This window comes from Stegodyphus dumicola, chromosome 9 (assembly GCF_044657685.1).
Source record: "Stegodyphus dumicola isolate Sdum_Otavi_A_Nest chromosome 9, ASM4465768v1".
Taxonomy (NCBI): Eukaryota; Metazoa; Arthropoda; class Arachnida; order Araneae; family Eresidae; genus Stegodyphus; species Stegodyphus dumicola.
Window position 1 is genome coordinate 7,773,179 of NC_140776.1, and position 25,058 is coordinate 7,798,236.

Consider the following 25,058-nt stretch of genomic DNA (forward strand, 5'->3'; position numbering starts at 1 on the left):
CGGAGTCGATGTAGCCGGTCCTCTTTATTTACGAAAAGGAAAAAAGGCATGGATCTTGCTCTTTACTTGCGCGGTCTATCGCGCGATACATCTTGAACTGATAGAAAGTTTATCAACAAATGCGTTCATCTTGGGATTAAGGAGATTTATTGCCAGAAGAGGTCGTCCAAGTATTATTTACAGCGACAATGGCACTAATTTCGTTGGAACTGAAAATCTGTTAAGATCGATAGATTGGAAAGAAATAGAATGTAATTCAACTAGTATGAGAATACAGTGGAAGTTTAATCCCCCAACTGCTTCATGGTGGGGCGGTTGGTGGGAGAGGTTGGTACAAACAGTGAAGAAGATGTTGAGAAATATTCTCGGCAAGTCCTGTGTCTCTTATGAGGAAATGTTGACTATACTTTGTGATATCGAATCAGTAATCAACTCAAGACCCCTTACGTACCTTTCAGAAGATCCAAATGATCTTACGGCACTAACTCCTTCAATGTTTCTACAAGATGTGCACGACGTCGGAGTGCCTGACTTAGACTACCTGGATACCATTAATCTGACAAAAAGATACAAGTTCTTGCAGAACTTAAGAGAACATTTCCGCAAAAGATTTCGTGATGAATATTTAGCTATCCTAGTGCAAAAACCATCTAAACGATCTACTCGGACTATCAACAAAAATGACTTGGTGTTTGTCGGCAGCGACAACAAGAAGAGAATAGATTGGCCAATAGGTCGTGTTGTAGAACTATATTCTGGGAAAGACAACGAAGTACGTGTTGTCAAAGTGAAAACTGCAACGGGTGAATTCCTAAGACCTGTGAAACGTATTTATCCTCTCGAACTTGATAGACCTAACTTGTTTAGTGACTTCACCATGAACATAAAAAACTCTGCGGATAAATGTTACAGTGATATGAACTATCAAACTAGATATGGACGTAAAACTGTAAAACCTCTTACATATTTTTAAATTGCTATATTAATTTTTGTTTCTTTTCAGTATTTTAGAAATTTAATTGTCCTAACAGTTGTCAATTGGAACATGTTATCTGGATATGGTATGAATGTAATGCAGAAAATGTTTAGATGTGTAATCCTTCTTTGTAAGTATTAATTTTAGAGCATTAGTTACTTTTCATATTTGTGAAAGTTGTACTTGAATTTTTGTTTGATTATTGATAAATTTTGTTTTGATTTTCCCATCTTATCGAGGTAAAATCAAAAGGTGGGAGGATGTCACATTCTTGCCACTAGGTGGCGGGCATCTCTTCCTTTACTTTTGCTGTAATTAAGTTCCGAGAAGCAGTCGAGATTGGAACCGCTCTGAGGAGCGTAAAGACTCAGAACTAAAAATGTACTGTTTTAAAATAATTATCACCTACCTTGTAAATAGTGTATATTAGCTTTTTATTTCAATAAATAATTAAAAGACAAGATGGCCTGCTAATTGTAATAGAAACTCTTACTGGAAAACGTGATTATTAGAAGCCTGGCGTCGAGAACACTGAAGATGCAGCAGGTAAGGAATTTTACATTAATTTTATTGTAAATAGAAGAACCTGATGCAACAGTCATTCTTTGTCAGCAGTAATACAATGAGGCGTTCCTAAGTGACATATCCAGGTTAAAAATCATGCCATTTGCAACTGTTTATGATGGCTTCTCTGTTATAGAAAGTGCTTCAATCCATCTTGAAAAAAGATCAATCACTGTTAGCAAATATCTAAAGCCTTGACCTGTAGGTAGGGTCTAAAAATATCAATGTGGATGTGTTGAAAACATTCGAGTGGAACTTTTAAATCCATTAGAGCTGACTGCGTGTGTTTTTGAAATTACATTTTTAGCATTCCAGACATACCGACTTCATTTGATAATCATTATTAATATTTATCAAAATGAATCCTTGGGTGATTAGTTTTTGATTCTTTTGAGTTTCAGGGTCAACGAAGGTAGAAGGTAGAAACAAAGCTGTCTTTAATCTATTTGTTGTCCTTTGGTGGACTAATCAAAATATCCGACACTTGCATAATATTTCAGCTTCAGTGAAGTTGATGACGTAATCATATTTCGTTTGATCTGCCATTACTGTATCATTTCGAATTGTATCTCCAATTGCAGAAACCATATTTTTGAATCCGGTTTCCAAAAGTGTGGAATTTTGATGCTAACCCTAGCAACTGTCGACTGATGTTGATGCATCATTGTAATTGCTATTATCGATGTAATTGTTATTTTTCAACATCGTTTGCTATTTTCGTTTAATTAATGATCGAGTCCGGTTGTTACCAACGAAGGGGATGTTATTAGCATCCCATTACCTTTTACCCGAATTTTATAAATAAAGATTAGGAAATTTGATAACAAGAAACATTTTTAATATGTGAAAAATAATGCGGTTAGCATTTCACAAAGTTTTTAGAAACAATATGGGAGGTGCTACACAAGGAGGTTTGGTGCTACACCTTTAACGTTCTCTGATTCTATCATTTATTATATAAAAGCAAATTATTACAACTAATTTACTCCTAATATTTATAGAAATGAGATGATGATGGAATAAGATGACGCCGTATCTGGAAGATGATGTATTTGCCAAATTAGAATTATTTCAAGAGTTTCTATCAATTAGTTGTGCTTTAAAACCGAAACTTCGTAGTCTGTATTAAAGTTATAAATTTTAAAATGGCAACAAGATCATCAGCTGAAGATATCGGAGGCGGAGAGATTTGTGTCGTAAACAGCTGATTTTGAATTTCTTGTATGATGTGTAGAGAGCAATGTGAACAATGTTTTCTCACCAATAAATTGTAAATTCTTTTCTTGCTTTGCGGTGCGATATTTCACACAAGAAAATGATTTCTTTCAAATGGCTTTTCGTTGAATATTTAAAAAGATCTTAGTTTTTTTCACGTGACCAATGGGTTCCAGAATCAGGTAAGTTTTTTCTTTATTGTGACGTTTTCTCTTCTCATAATTATGCTTAAGTACTTGAGTGAACTTCAAAATTCTTTGATGGAAATGTCATGCAATATTGGAATTTTTTCTGAAATATAAGGCTGCTAATTTGCTTATGGAAGCCATATGTTTACATAACAAAAATTTTATTGTAAATATCAAAGCATTATAAGTATGTTTTCTGAGAAACAGTAAATAGTATGCTAGAATCGTAATTCGTTTCGAGGTGAAAATAATCAACGGTAATGTTGTTACTTTATTTTACTTGTTTATACTTGGTGTTACTTTATTTTACTGATTAGCTACTTCATTTTTAACTTTTGCTATTGCCTTTCGTATTGATTGGATGTCATAGAATTCACGTCATACTTAAATTTTAACTTTTACTATCGCGTAATTACGAGCAAAGCGTATTTTTGTTTTCGGGAGGGAAAAAGTAGGGCAAAAAACAAAAGATTCAATTCATGATATAGACACATAGCAAATTATAAATCTCTACGATCTTATTGGCTGATTTAATGAGTATTATTATGCCAGGTGGCAGAATTCAGGGGTGACAAAATTTTTGGAGTTTAAAGAGTTACTGGGCAGTAGAATGTAGGAGCCACAATCGTAAGTTTAGTACAGGTCCTCCTTTTGAATTACAGTAAAAATATTTTGAAAAATATAACACTAACAGTTAAAAAATAAAATTTTAAAACCCTACTGCATACATAGAAATTCCAATAATTAGTACATAACTAAATAAATATTTGTAATAATAACAATAATTTAAATATTTTGTTACTATTATTATATGAGGTCAGAAATTCCATTGAAGATATTTTAATGTGAATTTTATTTGTGGTTGCAGGTTTATGTTGTTAAACTGTCTTTTCCTATATTAACTGCATCTTCTAAACTGTATTTAGATTGGATTTTACAATAGGATTATTTTGTATTATGTTTTTCTGTTTAAATTTCCTTGAAATGACAATAATTTGCAAATAGTGGGCATATATCTGATATTCATGGACATAGACTTGATATTTACACAATCTCATTGAACGCATGGAAGTTTATAGATGCCACACTGAAACCTCATAAGGAATATTGGTACTATTCCGTTTTGAGGACCGTAAAAATTCGAAAAACTATTGTTGATGCCAGTGCTGCCAAAAATAATTGTGGCAACCCTAACGCAAGAAAGGAAGTATAATAGTAAATAACTATCTAAAGATTATTGTTTTAATTTATATGAAATTTAATATCATATAATGCCTTTTTATTATTATAATTTATATTTAAAAGGCCAAGTTACCGTAATGTAAAGATCAACCAAAGGCTAAACATAACTGAATGGATTCCTGCATCACTATTTCGCTACCGAATTATCGCTAAAGCATAATTTCATCTCGTTGGATTTTCAAACATAATTTTCTATAATGAATGATGCCTTTCCTTTGAAAAAATTCTATTGCAGACTTTTCATCATAGGCAATTCCTAAATTGTTAAATCCATAGGATATCAAAAAAGGATTTAAAAATTAAACTAGTATATCATTGGCATCTTAAGAAATATAGAATTATCTAAACTTACGCAATCTGAAATCAGCACGTATGTAGATTTGGCGCGTTTGCTAGATTTGCCGTTTTTGCGCATACATTTTCGCTGCAATTTTTTTACGGTCCTCAAAACGGAATATTACCGGAATATTTTATTAAAAATTAGGATAATAAAGGTGGAGTCATGGAGATGTAGCATTATAACAGTTTTAAATGATGTTGGTGAGAAACATTTTTAAGTACATCAGATATTTATTTTATAAAGATTTCTGTATCTATATTTAGTATGAAATATGATTTCCATTGATATGTTAACTCTTTCGCATCGAGAGAGGGCAAAATCTCTTTTCCCCAAACATCGAAAATGTCCGTGTCTACGAATTTCTCCTGGAATGCTTTTCCTTACCCCTATGACAAATTGAATACTATAGCGCTAACAATAACCTACTTAAGCAAAGCGAGAACTTCTTTCTTGGATGCTTTCATCCTGTGTGAAGTTTCTCCCTTGGGACGGGATTGCAACTTTGGGTGTCAAAAGCTAAACATTGACAGTAAACAAAGGAAGGAGAAGGTGCATTAAAATAATAGAACTACTTTTAGTTGCTTCAAAAGAATGATTGGCATGTCATTTAACAACACCTGAAAGCAATGAGTAATGCAGTAATGTGATGGGAGAAAACACTAGACAGGAAATTATTCAGGCACTTGGGGTGTCCAGCCGATATCTGAATGCTCGGGCGTTTAAGGTGAAAGAGTTAAAAGTGTGAAAAACTTTTGAAATAGACAAAATTTAACTACCCGTAACTGTAGGTAATTGTTAATTTTAAATGAAAAGGCTTGATGCATGTAATTTGACAGAGGTTCTGACAGAAGTCAGTCTTCTGACAGAAAAAATCTGACAGAAAGATGTCTTCATCCAAAGAAAATTTTTCAGCATTCTGATTCGTGTCAGGATATTGGGAAGTTTTATTTTGAATGAACTCTGGTTGTTTTGCTAGCTGAATTATTAGCAGCTTTGTGGTTAACAATGTCGCAGATTAGCTTACGAGGAAGTTTTTTCTGTACTCATGTTTCTGGTTATGGCTGTGACACCTTTATATTAATAATATAGTAGTATTAGCTCTATTTCATCTCTTTAGTAAATGAATGGAATTTTAGTAAATATGGAATCTTGAACGATTTTATTTTATGATAACAGATTGTATTGTGTATTTAAGAGAGGGCTACTAAAGGATAGTTCCTCCTTTATCACCAATCTGTCCCATAGGTGTTTCCTTTCTTGTATATTGACAAGTAATAGAAAATTTAAAGTGAGGTCTTTCAAGGCCTTTGTAAATATTTGTACTGGTACACAGTGCACAATTTAATCATTGCAGTCTTGAAATTTTAGTAAATGTAGAATCTTAAAAGATTTTAAGCTCTAGTGTAGAATTGGGTGCCCCTTCGATTAGTGAAAATTTTTTTTAAATTTTGGCGATGAAACCTCATTTCTGGTTTCCATGATAAGTTTTAACTTTGTTTTACCTTTCTGATTTTTTTAAAAATGAAAATGGATTGGACAAATTTAAGGCAGTGTGCGATGCCTAGTTTGTGCAATTCTGCGATTTTTTTTTTTTTTTAAGTGAAAACAGATCGATGTGTACATGGACACAGAGTTTGTGCAATTCTTTGACTTTTTATTTTGGTTTTGTGTAGCGGCCATCTTGAAATTGTGCCTTCCGGGCGCTGATCTTGGCGTCAAAAAAGAATCACCAAAAAACAAGGGGCACCCTATTGTAAACTTTTACCAGATTTTATTTTATGATAAACAGATTTTATTGTGTATATAAGAGAGGGAAACCTATACAACTAAATGGATAGTTCAGTGTCACCCTTCTGTCTACAGAAATTTGTCTCTCCTTTATCACCAATCTGCCTCTTCTTTCTTATTCATAGGTATCTTCTTTCTCATTTATTTATAAGTAATAGAAAATTTAAAGTGAGATCTTTTTCAAGGCTTTTTTGTAATTCTTTGTATCAGAATAAAAAGTCAAAATTTAGAGCTCAAATTTTCTTAAATATTTGAGGTTAGATAGACTTCTCACATTAGTTTTTTATTAATTTTAATAAATTTTTTAGTCTTGGGAATAATTATTAAGAATTAAATTATAATTAAAGATGAACTTCTTTTCCTATTATGTAATTTTCTCTAGTTTGTTAAATGAATTATTTGTGATTTGTTAATTATAGGGAGAATCCTTCTCATGTTTTTGAATGCTTTTGTGAAATAGTCATTCCCAATGGAAGTGAAAGCAGTATGTTTATTTTTCTTTAAAATTTATTCCTTTTATATTAAATCTTTGTATTTGCTATTTATTAGGTTTTGCAAATGTTTTAAATATTACTATGTTTACTTTTTAAGAGCCCTGGATAATTCAGAAATATCCTGAAGATTTCAATGATGAGGTATATGTTACATTAAAAAAATAATTGTCATTTTGTTGTTATTTTCTATGTGTTATTATGAAGTTATTTTCTTCAGATAGTAGATATTGTATATTTATTTGTATAATTGAATAGTATATTTATTGAATCACTTATTTCTATTTAACTATTAAAATAATTTAAACTTTTTGAGCAATTATATATACTGTATTCAGAATTATTTTAGAACTAATTTAACATAAAAGAGAATAAGGAATTTTGCTTATTATCCAGTGAAAGAAATCAAAGTTATATATAATAATAGTTGTGATGTTGCATGCTGGTCTGAAATATGAGTTAAAAAGAGATTTTTTTAAATTGAAGTTGCCTATAGTGAACTGACACATTTCCTGATATTCCACTGGTGTGCAAAACTTAAGCAACAGCAGAGTTTTTTGCCATAATTCTATGAGAAATCAACTGAGAGACATGAAATGCAGAAATGAAAGAGAGTATTATGTACGTAAAGGATGACGAAAGCATCGGAGCTGAAAAAGGAATAAAATGCATATGGTATGGAATCAAACAAAATCAATCTTTATTGAACGCATAGTATCATGACTCATGATTGTCTATCCAAGAGAAAGAACAACAAACAGATGTTCCTTAATATGGGATATGCCCTCCCCTCACTGCAATGGTTGCTTCGCAGTGTCTCTGCATACTCAGAACCAGCTGGTGCAACATTTTTTGCGATAGGAGTACCCATTCCTCAATCAGCATCTGTTTGAGTTATTGGGTGTTCTCCGGAGAATGTAAGCGTGTGTTTGCAATGTGTTTCCCCAAAGCATCCCACACATGTTCGATGAGATTTAAATCTGGGGAGTACGCTGGCCAATCCATTCGAGTGATATCTTCACTTTCCAGTAGCTTCTCAACAGCAAGAGTCCGATGTGGCCGTGCATTGTCATCCATAAAAATCAAGTCTGGGCCAATGGCACCTCGGAACAGACGCACATGGGGAAGGAGTATCTCCTCACAATAGTGATCCCCAGTTACAGATCCTCTGTCGAAAACGTGGAGCTCAGTTCGCCCGTTCAGCATAATGCTTCACCAGACAAGAACTCCAAGACCACTGTTACGGTGTCTTTCCTTGATGTTACAGGAATAAAACCGGGTCCCGACCTCTCTCCAAATCAAAACGCGTTGAGAATCGCTTCTGATACTGAACCGACTCTGATCCGTAAGGAGGACATGACTCCATTGATCAGTTGTCGAGTTTTTGAGCTCTCTGCAGCACTGTAAACGGTGGCGTTGGTGGCCAACTTTCAACAGGAGGCAGTGTTCAGGATGGCAGGCGAATAGGCCCCCTTTGTGAAGCCGTCTGGCCACAGTAAACCGCGACACTTGTCGCCCCGTTGTTGTACAGAGTTTCTGAGCAATGGTGCTTGCTGACTACTGTTGGCCTCTTTTCGCCTGCAAGAAGATATATCAGTCATCCCCTGCAGTTGTCGTCCTCAGGCGACCACCACCAACCGCACTCCGACATCACGTGTTTTGTGTACGTTCACGTTCCCTCTGACATTTCGTTCCTGATATTTGCATACGCATGACGTTTCTACTGACTTACGTGTTCATTGTACTGATCTCCAGACCTTCTTTTCTGCAATTTCATGGCTATCTGCTAAATTTTTACATTGTTGCTTAAGTTTTGCACACCAATTTAATATATTTTAATGTAAATTTGTAACACTAAACAGAGGCAGTTAAAAAAAAATCTATATTCTGTTATTCAGACAGCAGACAAGTGCTGCTTGAGGAATCACTGTTCATTACATTCATTCTTTATTTTCATCTCTATTAAGAAAAAAACATTCTGTGAATATGCTGTGAGAGATACTCAGAATGAAATTATTGTTCATGTAAAATTAACTAGAGATAAAAAAAAAGTGTACAGTTCCAGTTACTTAGCATTAGATGAATGTGTGTGTTTTATCAGTTGCAAACATATGTTGGTTACGACCATTGCTGGTAGTATTAATTATATCCAACCATTAGCATAGCTAGCAGCTACATAGAGCATTGTTTTAGTTTTGGTGCTTTGTTAGACTGTTGCACAGATTTTTGTTGATTTTTTTTGGCGATTGATACAACTTATGGTAAACCCATTGCTGGACAAGTTAGTTATAGTAACCGATACTTTGTTGTCATTTTATTTAAAAAATAATGTGTTTTATTATGCATAAATTCTGTGTTTTTAGATATTATTTATGGCTTCTAAATATTAAAAATTTAATTTTGAATTTTATTGTTTATGATATTTTATATAATTTTATGTTGTGGATGATATAATCAATGATGTCACCTTGCTTTAAAAGTAATTGGTTTTAATATCTATAAATTTAATCTAATGTTTTAAACATTGTTAAAAATGTCTGTTAAATATTAAAATACAATTTAATTTTGCATTTTTTAAAAAAAGAATTTTATTATGTATGATTATTTAAATAATTTTAATTCTATGCATGATATAATCAGCTCCCTTGTTAGTTACAAAATATTTGTGCATTACGAGCTGTAATCAGCTCCCTGATTGGTTACTGAATATCTGTGCATTACCGTGCCATTTTAAAATTTTCTTATTCATCTCTTCGAATTCTTTAGCTTTCATAGCGAACGGATATGTCCCTTTCAAAGATTAATGTTGTTATTGGTAATTAACAAGAATTATTGGTATCGAAATCAAAAATTTGTTCTTTGAGACCTTATTTTGGCCAACCTGGCTTTCCTAATCGAAGATTGATATTTAAATTATTACAAGGGTTAGAGGAAATTAATTTAAAATTTTTATTTTTGGAGGAAACCTTGCTAATCAGCAATGATAGCAATTTAACAACTTATTTTAAAGTATTTGACTTTAAGTAATATTTTAATTATTTTAAACATTGGTATGATATTTTTAATTTGATATTCAATTTAAGTAGTATTTTAATTCAGTTAAATGTTGGCTCAGTGTTTTTATTCTATTCCTTTGCTATATGAAAGTAATAATTTAACCTTAATTTTATACTCATAGTAAATATATTTATTTACATTTGCCTGCCATCTTAAAAAGTGACGTTTTCAACATATAATTAATCCATTATTTTTAACGATACTTATTTTTTTAAAGTTTCGAATACTTTACTATGTGTAAATACGTAAAAACAGTGTTTTTCCAGATGGTTGAGGATTGCACAAACCGCGCCAACAATTGCACCAACGTAAATCGCCAAAAATCCATGCAACCGTCTACCAAAGTAGCGCCCTAGTTTTGTAAACATAATCATTAATTTAAAATTCTAAAAAGATCTACTAAATTTAATATTTGTAATCATATATTTGTTTTGCAGGAAATTCTGAAGTCTGTGCCTGAATTTTCGTGTCCTTGTGAATTTACAAAGTAATAACAAGATATATTTTCTGAAATTTTCATGTTATTTTTTTGTCTACTTATGGAACATAAAGCATCCAAAGCAAGTTATCATAAAGTGATAGAAATTTTTTATTTTGATGTTTAAAACATTTTTAGTTATTAAAATTGATGTCATTACACTTAAAGTTATATTTTTAAGCAATAAAAATATCTTTTAAAGGGAAAAATTACTGTTGAATTATTTCAAAGAATGATCAAAATAATTTCAACAAAAGTAAACATTGAAATATACATACAGAAATTGCACATAATGAGAACTAATGTGATTTGGTTGAATTCTTTATAAAGCTTCACTTTAAGCTATCACTTGTTTGAAAAGATATTACAGGCATTTCCCCATTTAATACAGTTTATATAAACACATTTTTGAATTATCATTGCAAATATTTTTATTTATTGTGAAGTGATTCAATTAATACAGTACAGATTGTGTATAAAAGATGCAGTTACAGTTGAACAACATGTATTTTTAGCCCAAAATGTGTTAGCCCAGAAGGGCTATTAATTTCGTTTTGGCATTTTGCGTTGGTTCACTATAAATGTTGGTTCACTTTTCAATTCGTTGTCACCAAATATTAGAGCCCTGTGTTATAGTTAGTGAAATTAAATAATGAAGAATCTGCATAACTGTATGAATGTTTCTTGCATTGTGATAAAATAACGGTACCTAGAGCCATCAAATTTTGAATAATGTAATCTTTCACTGAATATGGGCATCTGGAAGCCCAAATTTGAAATTTGTTTTATTATCGATTTCATATTTTGTAGCACTTTTAACAAATTTTTGATTAAGAAATTCGACGATTTCAAAGCGAGCAATGGCAATATTGTATGAAATTTTTTTTTTTTTTTTTTTTTTTTTTGATCTCCAGCATGCGAGACTGTGTATAGGAAATTCTAAAGATATGCTTCAAAGTCTAAGTATTTCTCTTTCAAACTATTGCCAGAGTTTCTTCAGACTTTTGTAGCAGTTCTTTCATAGGTAGATTGAATTACACAAAATGAGACCATTACCTACCTATAAGAAAAAGTTTGAGCCATTTCAGCTTGATGGTGTTTTGTGGTTAAGTAATAATTATCCAGACAAGCATTCTTTTACATATGTGTGTATATATATATATATATATATCATTAAGTTTTATCACTTATTTTTTAACATTAAAAGAAAGAGTTTTGCTGAGTTTTGCCTTGAGGTATGGTGTATAGAAAGTATTCAACATATCAAACTCTTATATGTGATGTTTTCTTTTGTGCAAACCCTTTCTTCTTTATTTTCTAGATTACCTTAAAAAATGAAGGGTCATTTTACTACTCACATTTTATATTCTTTGTTTTATGAAGGTATCAAATTGATTCAGGTGTTAATATTATATTTTTGAAACAAACCTTGAAGACATTTGATAATAATCTGGTACTCAGAATGTGTTTCCCAAACTTTGACATTGTGAAGTAGTCTTCTCCAAATTTGCTTCTTAACCATTTCATCAGGTTTCCACATTATCTAATAATTTTATATCTAATTTGAAAGATAAATTATTAATATTTAGAATATAAGATTCCAAACTTTGAATGTTACTGCAATGTGTCTTTAACATTGAGAACTGCTAAGTGAATAATCACTTTAGTTCAAAATGATAGAAGCATAATCTTATGAAGGGTTGAATACCCTTTATTATTCCAAATAAAGTTTAACAGATGACACCTTTCTTGAAGTTTACAATAAAGCCTCCACTTGGGCCGAGCGTAATAATAGCTTGTGAGAGAGTATCGCCAAAAGGCTAATGCCTGCTGAGCAAAATCTCCTCTCTGACAAAGTCAGTAGAACTTCACAGTTAAATACTTCTTCTCCTCATTTGCATTCAAACACAAATCTGAAAATACGTTCTAGCCAGAAGTTGTAAGCTGAAATTAAGGAAAGATAATAAAGTAACTTTAACTCAAAATTAACTGTTAGGAAAATTAAGATTAACCTTACAAGAAGTAATCAGAGGCTTAAAGATTTGTTTTACTGCAGAGAATAAGTAAAAGAAATCTTATAAAATTTTTTTTTTTTTTTTTTTTTATTTTTTTTTCTTTTCAAGTTTATCACATATTTTTAGACTCGACAAAAAGATCAGAGGATTTTTCTGCTCCCATGCCAAAAACAAAACACACCTCCTTCAATTCCCCCCCCCCCATTTTGAAAAATTGACTCGCTTACTTAAATGCCAACTGGCTAGCAAATCTTTTTTTATGTGGAAAAGAACACCTCAGGAAGTGGCCAGAGAATGACCACCTGAAGCAGTTAATAGCGATCCAACTTTAAAAATGTGTATAAAAAGTAACGGTACTTTTCCGTTTTACCGGCGCAAGCGATAAAGTCGCTAATAATGGTGCAACCGATGCCAAACGGAATATTCTCGCTGGTAACCTTTTACGCCTCATTTTCAAAACAAGTCGCAGCTTTTTCTTATCAGATTGATTGTTTCTTTCAATACTGACATATAATTACATAGAATTTTTATCAGATAGTTCAGTTTTATGTCCAAGGCCATTTTCGGTAATTAAGTCAATTAGGATGCAATCACAGCGCTTACCCGAAGCCGAAAATATAGAAAAGGTAAAGTCAAGAGTTAAATTCATCAATTCTAATGAGAATGCATTAGCGAAGTAAAGTACTGCAGTTTTACATAATTTCTGAGTAAGCTATTCGTACGAATTGAAATATTTCTTGCATTTAAACTTGTGTTCCAAATTAAGATTTAACTTGAAATTAATGTAGATAATTACTGAGAGCATTAGATTTTTGTAGAGAGTAGTTTACGTGAGAAGAGATCGCTTCGGGTCACGTGATATGAACCATGAAAGCGTAATAAATTCTTAAATTAATGTCTTTTTACAAATTTATTGTCTTTATTTATCGGTTTTTTATAAAATTTTAAGCGATATTAAAATGTTTATGCCTTTAAAAAAAGAATTCTTAAAACTAACATTTTTTTAAATATTTTTTATGTGTATACTGTATGTTGACGCCAATAAAGTCTGCTTGGCGAGATTTGCGCCGGCGAAACGGAAAAGTACCAAAGTAAATTTATGAAATTCAGAGATAATCAAGTAAAAATATATTTAAATGTAAATTTCTAAACTAATTGACATAGACATAAAATTTCAAATTTGTGAAAATTTGTATGCATTATATATATACACATTTCTTTACCTGATAAATTAACTACTACTATTTTTAAATACCACCAATACTCAGACATTATTTAAAACACATTTCTCCCCCCCCCATAGTCTTGATGCTAACAGCTTGTAAATTGTAACAATTTAAGATTGTTACAGTTTAAGATCAAAGCAATTACTTATATTAATTTTAAAGAAACAAACTAATCAAACATAACTAAGATTTAAAATTTAAATTCTACTGTTGAGTTACCTTAAGCAGTTTGGATCTAAAATAATTAATAAAGCAAACCCAACAGAAATTTAAAATAAAAATTAAGTACATCGCAACAAATCTATTAAATATTATTATTAGCTTTGTACTAATAAAATTTGTTTTAAAATTTTTACAATGATTATTGTATGTTGACCAGGTTTAAAAATTTCAGTAATTTATTAAGTGTCATGTCAGAATATCAAATATTAGCCATAATTAATCTATTAGATATTATTAAATTTATACTAATAACTTAAATGAATAAAGACTGCATTAAGATCATTATCTGTGTAGGTTAAAATGCCAAACTTATATATTTCTGAAGTAAACTGAAATTCTGGAGTAAAGTGAATTGAGAGCTTTCCAAAAGAGGTGAAATGCAGATAGTTTTAAATATAAGAAAAATGCTTTTTTGAGAGTTCAGATATGTAGTTGAAATTCTGGACTGAATTTCATTTTATTAATATCACACTTCAGATATTATATTTTTAGAATAAATATTATATTGTAATACACTAACACAATTAATTACTATGTATACATTTTTCTTGCCTTTGATGAAACAAATTTGTCAATTACTTCATTGGAGCCAGTCATTTCAAATTTTTCCGTTTCCACATTTAAAAATGCTAGGTCACTTAGGCGATCTTGTCCCATCATTGCCAAAATTAATCTTAATTTGCTGAACAAGCTTTCATAGCTAGCAGTTGATACTAAAATAGTAAAGAATATTTGAAGTGAGACTTTCACGTTTGGAAAAACATTCTCTCCATTCGAGCTTATAAAGGTAAGAAGCTCTAATAGTGTTTTAGGTTCAATTTCTTATCTACTGTGGAATAACATCATACAGTCACATACTTCTACATAGAGTTCTGTTCCATTAAAATCTGTATCTCCAAATTTGGAATTAAGATACTTAGTTGTGTAAACTGTGTAACTATGTTCTGCTGCAGACTATCAGAAATGCTAAAGGCCAACATCTCTAGTCAATTGTCTGGGCATTTTCGGTGTCTTCTAACATGGATTGTTGTATTAATACCTCATTTTTCACAAAGAGACTAAGCTTTTTCTATTGGCTGTTCATGGATCTCATCTCAAATTTCTGCAAGTTTAATCTCTATTGATTTAAGATTATGCAATGCTTCTCTAAAATTCATTCTGCAATATGAGCTGCACATGATCAGTTTTCCTCAAGAGTTCATACTAGAAGTTGACTTAAGTTATGAAATTAAAATTCAGTGTATTTTGCATATTTTGCAATAAAATTGTAGCTTCACTTCTGGTATCACTTGTGGTAAAACTGGCCTTTGCAAATTTTTTTAATAGCTATACTAATTCTTCCAGCCCATCAACAGTAACACAAACTGCTCGTATTCTGGCACTCCATCTTGTTTCATATGCATGTTTAGCAGTTTTCTTTAAAGCATTTTTTAAATTTCCATTGTAATGTTGAATATGAGAAAAAGAGATATTTGTTTCCAGTTATTCCAAAACGTGCTTCAATGACAGGGTCATGCTTAGCTGCACTAACTCCTATTAAATTTAGTGTGTGGTTATCACAGTTTACAAATAATGTTTCATTATTTTTTTTCCATAATTCTTTGTTGAATGCCAGATATGTGACTTGACATCATGGCAGCATTATCATAACATTGTAATCTACAGTTTGTCAATGAAATTTGATCAAAATTTAATTTTTCTAAAATTTTATTTTCAATTGAAGCTGCATGTTTGGCATGTATTTCAATAAATCCCCCAAAAGATTTTTTTGACAGAAACATTTCTGCTGGTAAAATCAATACCTACATACCTAGACTTGCGACATTGTTCTTGATGAGAGATATCAGGAGTCGAATCAAATAAAAATCCATAATATTTATTTCTTTTGATGTCACTTATGAGTTGATTATTGTAGTTTAGCAGAATTATTAATAGTTAAAGGTCGTAGGGCATATAATAAAAGACTACAGTTATTGTTTTAAAATAACAAGCAGGGCCCAGATTTAGACTTATGAGGACCCTAAGTTATTTGAGATGTGAGGCCCTAGTCTGTTATACTATAATTTAATACTATATTTTAATTTTTTGGGGGGCCTGCAAGAAAGGGGATGCCCTAAGCACCCCCTTTCTTGCAGGCCTTGTATGTAAATCCTGCACTGGTAACAAACATGAAATGTACATGCATTTCGTTTAAAAAATAAAAATGTTTCGCTGTTTTAAAAAAATAAAGTGTTCAGAAAGAAAGACTATTTTGCATACGGAGATATTTGATTGATTTACTGCAAATATTATTGATAACATATCAGACAAATCAAGAGAGGAAATAATTATATTACAATAATTATTAATTTAAAATTTATATCCCAGAAATTGATCAAAGTAAAAATTGAAATTTTCCAGAAAATCTTGTTTGTCTTGGGGACCATTTGCCATTCCTCTACAAGTGGGGCTCAGGACATTATAGAAGCCTTTTGCCCCAAGACACATTTCCTTCAAAGAACTGGTAATTTATTTGCCAAGGAATATTGTAAATTGAGCCAGAAGATTGTAATTCTAGTTTAAATTTCACATCTTGCAATATATCAAATTTTATTAATATATGCTTTTTGGAATATACTATAAAATGGTTTACCTGTATCTGTAAAATGATTTACCAAACTTAATTTCAAATTTTACTCATTTTACATGTGAAATGAAATATTATATTATTTTCAAGATTGTGCTGTCAGGTTTTTGGCAATCATGTATGCATAAGAGATCTACCTAATTTAGTGAGGTGAATTTTAAAAAAGTATAGTCTTATACCATGGATTTTTTTATTACTTTCTAATGTTTCTAAAAATGTCATTATTTCAAATTTCCAAACTTCAGAATTAAAATTTTTTTATGAGTATTTATATGTCAGTTTTTTAATTATTATATTACAAAGCAAAACTGTGATATCTTTTTCTGCATTTTCTCTAATTTAGCACTGCAATACAGCACTTTTCATTTGTTTTGACAAGCCTAGATAGCAAATGGACTTTTGGTTATTGTCGGCATGCACCAAATGCACCTACACTTTTGGTGTTAATTAGGTAATGCTATTATTATTTAGCAAAATAGTCAGTTCTTTATTTTAACATTATTTAATTTTTTTAATATCTGCTTTTTTATAGCTATTTGCCCTGGCACGAAACATTTTACAAAATCTTAAATCAAATATCAGATCTTGCAAATGATAAAGAGGTACTATTTTAATATATATTCTAATTATTATATAGCTAACAGCCTTTTTTAATATTCCATTTTGGTGGCATATAGGAATGGAAATTAATTTTAATTTCATTATTTAGTCTGGCCTGCTGACAAGGTTCTTAAGTGCTTTGTATTGTTCTTCAGTTCCTGATCCTGGACTTAATTTACATGTTTCATATGATAATAAAGTATGTATTTTTCCTTTGGTTTTAATAAAGTATTTGCTTCTTTATTCAATAATGAAGACAGTAATAATGAAATTTTTTCAGGAGTTCATTGTGTATTGTCCAAATCATTTCAAACTTCCAAGCATTCCTGAAAATGTGAGTTTTTTTTTTTAATGTATATTTTTTATTATTTAAAAAGCAACAATTTTCTATTATTTTAACCTTTTTTTATATTATTATATTACAATATGTATTGTCATTGTATGATTTATTTTGAAAATACTCTAACTGCAGAGCATTGTAACTAGTTATGCAATATGAAAATCACTGTTTGCTTCTGCCAGTACACTTTTGCAGGGCGAGATATGAATGGAGCAAGATTTCTTAAAAGATATCTTCAGATGCCTGGTAGCATTATGTTACTTTCTGATCTTTTAAATCAGTTGTTGCCAGCAGCAGGTGTGTGTATGGACCATAGATCATTCTCTGTGTCCTGCAGTAAAGTTAAAAAAAAAGTTTATTTGGAATTCCTGATGCATGTTTATTTTCATACTTTTATATGTAAAGTGCAATAGATAAACTTACGGATAAAATACTTTTTTGATGAGGCACATACTGATGACAGTATGCTATAAAAAGCAGATTTTGGTAAACCTGTTAGCAAATAATTGAAAATTGACTTTAGTAAGCCTGTTGCTTCACTGGATTCCCAATGTTTTTGTTAGCCGTAAAGTTTAAAAATGCAAATACACTCTTTAACATAAGAACATGCATCCGAAATCATGTTTGATTTTTATACAATTCTGCATCCAAATATACCAGGATCAAATGAGCAGGTGATTAGAATATTAAAACTAGTAATCAGATAAAGATCTCCTGTACCATCTGGTAAAGACATATCAGATATAGCATAAAGAGCAAAACCCATCTGCAAGGATATTTCTAGCAGCAGATGTTGCTGTGCAAATTTCAGTGGACTGAAAAGATGTCTTGACACTAGTATGATTATAAATAATTAATAACTGGAATTCAGAAAAATTATATGTTATTGTTAGAAGAGGTTGTATAATCAAAGTGTTCTCTCACCCAGCACATGGAGAGGTGTGATATGCAGTCTTCAATGTTGGTACCTAAGTTTCGTACAAAGATAATCGTTCTGATTTCGGAATGTTACAATGGACCACATGTGAAAATTGCACATGCAGAACTGATCATATTAATTTACAACATGTGTGCATGTAATACCATTCAGATCTATGGATGTCTGCATCTGAGACATAATGAGGCAATTTACTACATTATTTTCTATGAGGCCATTCTCACATGCTAGTGACAGGAAGTACTGCCATCAATAATTGTATTTTTATCAACTAAGTCTAATAAGGATAACTGGTACCTAATAATTATTCTATGTTATCTTTATTATTATTTAAGGATAACTTGGGATAATGTTCTACTAGCCATGTGGTTTTCAGTGATGGCATTTGGTTTGCTCTGCATACTGATGGCTTTTGCAAACGTAAAGGTCTGCTAGTTAGTGCATAGAATATTCCATTGTTTCTTTTTGATGTCTCTTGTATTTTTAGTGAAAGTCTGGTGAATCTTGTCTTTAATAGCCAGGCATCCTGTATTATCCTCACTTGACATTGTTCGGAGACTAGATTTGTTATCATTCTCATCATAGGCTGTACATTTCTCAACAAGACAGTGTCTGCCCACACACATTTAGGGTTGCATATATTATGTCAATAATAGAAAAAAATATTATTGTTTAGGTATAAGTTGTAAAAAATTATTTTATTTGTGTGTCATAATAGTTTATTAAAGATACAAAGACAGAATTAGCATTGTGAAGTAGGTAATAGCCCATGATAATAAATTATATTATAAGAACATTTATCTTACCCACTGGAAATATGTAATATCATGCTTAAAAGGAAATCAATAAAAAAAAATTTCATGCTGCAGCTTTTTTTAAATTAAATTGGTATTACTGTAAATTCCTGATTAAATGTGTAAAATAATTGCATGTTGTAAATATACAACAGTGCATTTGAAATCAACATAAAGAAATGACATGATTATGATTTTTCATAAATAAGCTGCGAATAACTTTTTTTTTTCTTTTTGCCTGAAGAATATGGAATTTCCAAATGCACTATAGCAAGCTATTCTTATTTTCAGATAGATGATAAAATGATAAAAAATTATGCATTTTGAAATGTAATGGTCAACCAACAATATGGTTGCTACTTCTTCAGTTCTCCTCTATGGCTGTTTCCCCCCCCCCAAGTTTTTCTTTGAACTGATGCAATAGTGTTCATGATCACACATAAATGGAGGCAGATAGCTCTAGAGTGCTTTGCCATTATCAATGAAACCAAATAAAACTACATATATCAATTCATTTACAGAAACAACTTGCATGAAAAATATTTCTGAAATTTCTTCTAAAGTTCAAAGCTCAGACCATAATTTGCTGATGAACATTAGTGAAATATAAAGATTACTACACATCAGAAAATATGACAAAGCACTGCAACTTCTTGATTATTTCTGAAAATTTTGGTGGTGCATTTACTTGATTTTCCAATCAAATTTTGAAGTTTTTATGTTCTTTAAGCAAATTAATTTCCATCCAAGATATATGAAATGAATACATTGCCAAAATAATCTCATTAGAACCTGTAATTACACTTATTCATCAGGAGCCAAGAAGTGAATGTAGTGAGAGAAATCATATGTAATGTGCTTGTCGCTATTGCTCCCTCACTGCTCTTTCAGACTTGTTGTTTGACTAGTCTGACTTCAGCAATCATCACATGTGGAGACTCATTTGGTTAAATATTCATGCTAAGATCTGAGGGTTATCCGTACGTTTCCTCTAAATAAAGAAAAAATTTCCTATTACCTACTGAAAATTGTGATGCGATAGAAATATTCATTCTACTTAACCACGAGAAAGCATTGCAAATTGTTAATCTAGCCTAATCATGACTTTAATAATTGTATCAGTATAATAACATTATCACAAAACAGGTACTCTTCTGTTATCACGACTGGATTCAGAAATGTATGTAGGTATGTATGCATGTATGGATGTATATGTTAATGTATGCATGTATATATGCACATATGTATACTCCCGTATATGCATATACATACATACACACATGCATACATTTCTGAATCTGGTTCCAATAACAGAAGAGTGCCCCAAATTAGAAGCATACAATACATCACAAATTTCATGTTGTCATGACAAGTGTGCAAGATAAATTTGCAGCTAATAAAACTAAATTTACACTATTGCACAGGTTTACTAAAACATTGGTATTAACACATCTAGAATTATTGTTCAACTTCAACATATATAATCTAAATTTACAAATTTCATTAAATTTTGAAATTCTTTATATTTCCTTTTCTAGCATCTTTTTCTTTATTTAATAGTATATCAGATTACTACATGTTAACAAAATTTTAATATTGTCAATGCAAAGTGCAGCATGTTCATTTCTCTCCATATGTTTGCTCCATATATTCCATATGTTTGTTCCATATTTCTTAATATATCATTAAACCTATATAAATTTAATTTTGATATTACAAAACATATTTTTAAGCTAATTTTATAATAATAATCTAATGTTTATTTTTGTTTTATCTATTTCATATTTTTATTGCTTTATATTTGCAGTTTTTCCCCCTAGCTTTAACTAGTCTCTGACAATTTATTTCAATTTAGAAATAACATGAATTTTTCAAAATTTAAGCCTGTTGCTTGTAAAAGAAATTCAGTGTTGTGTCAGTACTTTTATCTGACCAGTCAAATTGAATATTTTTTATGGAATTCAAAGTCCCACATGGATATAAATTCACCTGTGACAAACTGATCATCTAAATGTACTAATGTTGGATGTACTCTTGTACTTCCACCTTCTTTGCTGATAACCTCAGCTGTTTAGGAGCTTTCTGAAAAGAGGAGTGTAATTTTTCATCCTCTTGTAACAATCATTGAAATGACTTCTGAATATAATGTATAATATTAGGTGCATCGATGATCAGCCGTTTAGATCTATTATGAACAAAACGGTATTGGTTTTATCAAATTGTCACACTAAACTTGATACTTGAACATTAGAAAACCTATGATTAAGCCCCTCGGTGAAACATTTAGTGAGAATTCATAATAAAATGTGGTTCTAACAGAGACTTAGTCGCACTGACTTTTTTTCCTTCATGCCTTTTATGATGTTCGTTATTTTTCACTGTAATGAATATGAGGTTCAGCAAAAGTCAGATGTGTTTGCTTGAAATAATAGTACTCACAAATGGTTTTCATTGTTAAAGTAAATAATATGTATGATGAGATAGAGAACTTACTTCTGAATCACACTGTGTGTGTCTTGATAGGGCAAACCAATGTGCTGGGGCCCTTAATATGATAACCACTAACAGAAAAGAAGTATGGATGATTAGCATAGAGCCATTATGCTTGTGAGGGCCCATGCTTTAAGCTGTCCCTGCTATGTGTGTGCTTGTATACCTGCATACTAATGTAATTAACTGCTGTTAATCAATTTATACTGTAACTTATTCATTTTCTTTCTTTAGCTTCAAATGTTTCTTCGTCAATATATATATATAACCATTACATGATAAAATCAAAAGTGTGACATGCATATATTTCCATGAATGGATTTTAGTTTTCTGCCTGTTGTTACTGGCCTAATATATCATTAAACCTAGATAAATTTAATTTTGATATTACAAAACATATTTTTAAGCTAATTTTATAATAATAATCTTTTATCTATATGTTATTGAAATTTAATGAGGTAATTATGTAATTTTTTTACAGAGGAATTTAACAGAATATTTTAATGCTATTGATGCTCATAACATGATGGTTATTTTTGCAAGGTAACTTGCATTTTTAATTTTTGTTATTATGATATGTTATATTTTTAATATATATATTTTGTATTTGTATATTATATAAATTTGTGTATGCATGTTATGTGTAATAAAATATTTATATTGTATTATGTATCTATGTTTTATATTCTTATATAAGAACACAGCATTTAGTGATTTTTAAGAACATATATATTATTTTATTTATTTTTACCTTAAATTATTGGATTCCTTCATAGTTATTAATCCATTCTAATAAACAATTAAAAAAAAAGCAAAAACTTATAAAGAAATATATTTTATTCAGAAAAACTCAATAAATGATATCTAACATATTTTTAGGATGGTATGCCATGATGGCAAGAACTGGCATCATAGTGGTCTGAAAAATTGTGGCAAAATGTGTAAATATCTTTAGAAATCACATCTAATTAAACATATAGATTGAGAGAGGACCTTACTTTTTTTTGGACTGCTTCCTATTGGCATATGCTTCTTACAGAAGTGTATGATTGTAATTATTTTGTGCAACGTTCTTTCTTGCATAATTTGTTTAGCTGAGAGCTGTGTATCTCACTTGTATTGTTTGACACATGGCAGAAATTCATAATCAGTGCAACCTAGTTAGACCACCACACAGAGAGATAAGAACCTTATGTGGGTGCAAGATGGATTTGGATATTTGTTTCTGCGATTCCCTATTATTCAATGTCTACCTTTCAGAACATATACTTAGCAACTATAAAGATAGGATGCAAAAACGGAACACTAACCTCACCTTTTTTTAAGGAAGTGTATGTTTCCCAGATGTGTATCTGTTGTTATTCCATGAGTTCATGTGAAACCTGGTGTTCATTTTTTAAATCTTGGCTGTAACTTAAAGAAGTGAGGAAAATGTCAGTAATGATACAATATTTAAATTAATTTATTAATGATGTGATTATTTTCCCCCTTTTTGCCATAATTGTTCTATGTCATACACAACTGGATCTGAATGAGTGGCTGTGAGCTTACGGTTGATATTACTATCACTAGCATGGATCTTTGAAAGTAGGCTATGAATATTTTTGTCATTTGTGCTGACACTGGTAACTGTTTCAAATGCTTTAAGTCTGAATTTGTGCAAAACAGCTACCTTGTTATTGTTACTCATCCTCACTTGTCTGATGTATTCAGCCCAAGCCCACAAAATACCTACAACGAGCGCTAAATTACTGCTGGTTGCACCGTCATTCATACACTTTTCATACGTACTAACATCTGTAGATCGCGAAAAACCCACAAGTCGTGCAGTTTCGGAAATACTTGTTCCGAGCCTTTGAGCCATTACAATCTGCCTTTTATCAAAGTCGCTTAGTTCCGCAGCCTTTCCCATAACACACAGAAGTAAGTGAAAGAATGATTCTTCAGACTCTCCAGCAGCAGTTAAATACCACTTCCACCTGATCACGTGCCTTCCATGTCATCCAGGCGCGTTCATCGCAAAATGTAGGGCTGGTCATAATGTTTTGGCTCTTGAGTGTACATCATCATGATGCATAATGTAGAGAATCAGAACCACCTTGTTTCCTTTAGTTACATTACAGTCATTCTGAAACCCAAACAATGATGTTCCTACTTCCCGGTTCTTTGTATGTGTAAACTCTGGAGGAATTTCACTCTTATTCTTTCTCATAGTCCCAACCAAAGTAAGATTATTTTGAAGCAAAAAATCGCTATTGTCGAACCTCAAGCGTTTTTCAGACATTATTAGCTGGCATAACTTAATGCCCATTTTATCAGAGGACCATATCTCCTTGGTATTTGCATGATTGTCCTTTCTAGAAGCACAAATGTGTAATACGCCTAGAAGCGCTTTTATTTCAGTTATGTCGGGGTCAAATGGATATCCCTTTCCCGAGAATAATTTTCCTGTACTGTGTACATCTTTTCATTTGTGAACTTAACTATATTACATAGCATGCCATTGTCGAAAAATTATGCCCAACATTGCTCCGGCTTTCGAGCGTTTTTTGCAACACCTTTCACCCCTGGCAAATGAGTGATAATATTATGTCGCCGAGTGTGTATATTTTTAATTTTTAGGTGGACAAACTTTTGATCATTTTGATGATTTATTCCAGCCTGGGAAATAATTATCGGCAATATAATCATCACTATCGCTATCATTGGAGCTTTCCTTGCTCCGTGTCTGTGTTTTCTTTTCTTGTTTCCACTCTATCTTCTTCTGCATCACTATAATCATCAAACTCATCACCTGATTCATATTCTTCCATCAGCATACGTAGTACTGTTTCTCTGTCACGTTCATATGCCATATTGAATTTTTTCTGAGAAGTCATCTTTGTAAGAAAATAAATGATAAAAACAAATGTTACTCATAAAATTTATGAATACCAAAAGAAATGCATCCTTTTTCATTTAAAATTAAATATATTCACAAGCAATTTCTTTCTTCTGTCACTAAAATGGGAAAAAAAACTACTATGGACAGCTGTTGATAATATAAATTAAAAATACTAGAACATATAAATTTTAAAATACTTACCTTTAGAATCAGAAACGGTTGCATGGTATCTCCTAGACTCCAGCAGTGCGCATCGGCTTATAACCTCTTCCTCTCAGCACTAAAATGAAAATAGCATTGTTTCGATGATTTCTACTTATATATATATATAATTGACAGAAAGGTAGATGACAACATAAGCTTCCTCACACATCCGTTTATAAAGCAATTAAAAAAGAAGCATCCGGGGCGTCCGTGGGATGCCGCGCTAGCAGTGCAGCGTTAAAAAGATGTGTAGAATTAATATTATTATCTAAAAACTGTAATTTATTTTAAGTTAGGATATTTTTCATGTATGTAGAATATGTATGTGATGGTTATAGAAGAAAAGAGATACCTATTTTCTTAGATTAGTGTATTGTAGCA

General features: G+C 31.2%; 1 protein-coding gene across 1 annotated transcript in view; it reads left to right on the top strand.

Moving 5' to 3' along the window:
- Positions 1-2,636: 2,636 nt before the first annotated feature.
- Positions 2,637-25,058, top strand: part of LOC118196848 (DENN domain-containing protein 1B-like) — an 81,613-nt gene continuing 59,191 nt past the window's right edge. Inside the window, exons 1-9 of the mRNA XM_035368331.2 lie at positions 2,637-2,937; positions 6,733-6,797; positions 6,905-6,948; positions 10,299-10,348; positions 16,772-16,879; positions 16,961-17,030; positions 17,138-17,227; positions 17,309-17,362; positions 22,071-22,132. Coding sequence (XP_035224222.1) covers positions 2,921-2,937; positions 6,733-6,797; positions 6,905-6,948; positions 10,299-10,348; positions 16,772-16,879; positions 16,961-17,030; positions 17,138-17,227; positions 17,309-17,362; positions 22,071-22,132 — 560 coding nt within the window. The 5' untranslated portion in view covers positions 2,637-2,920. The remainder of the gene's footprint in view (positions 2,938-6,732; positions 6,798-6,904; positions 6,949-10,298; positions 10,349-16,771; positions 16,880-16,960; positions 17,031-17,137; positions 17,228-17,308; positions 17,363-22,070; positions 22,133-25,058) is intronic.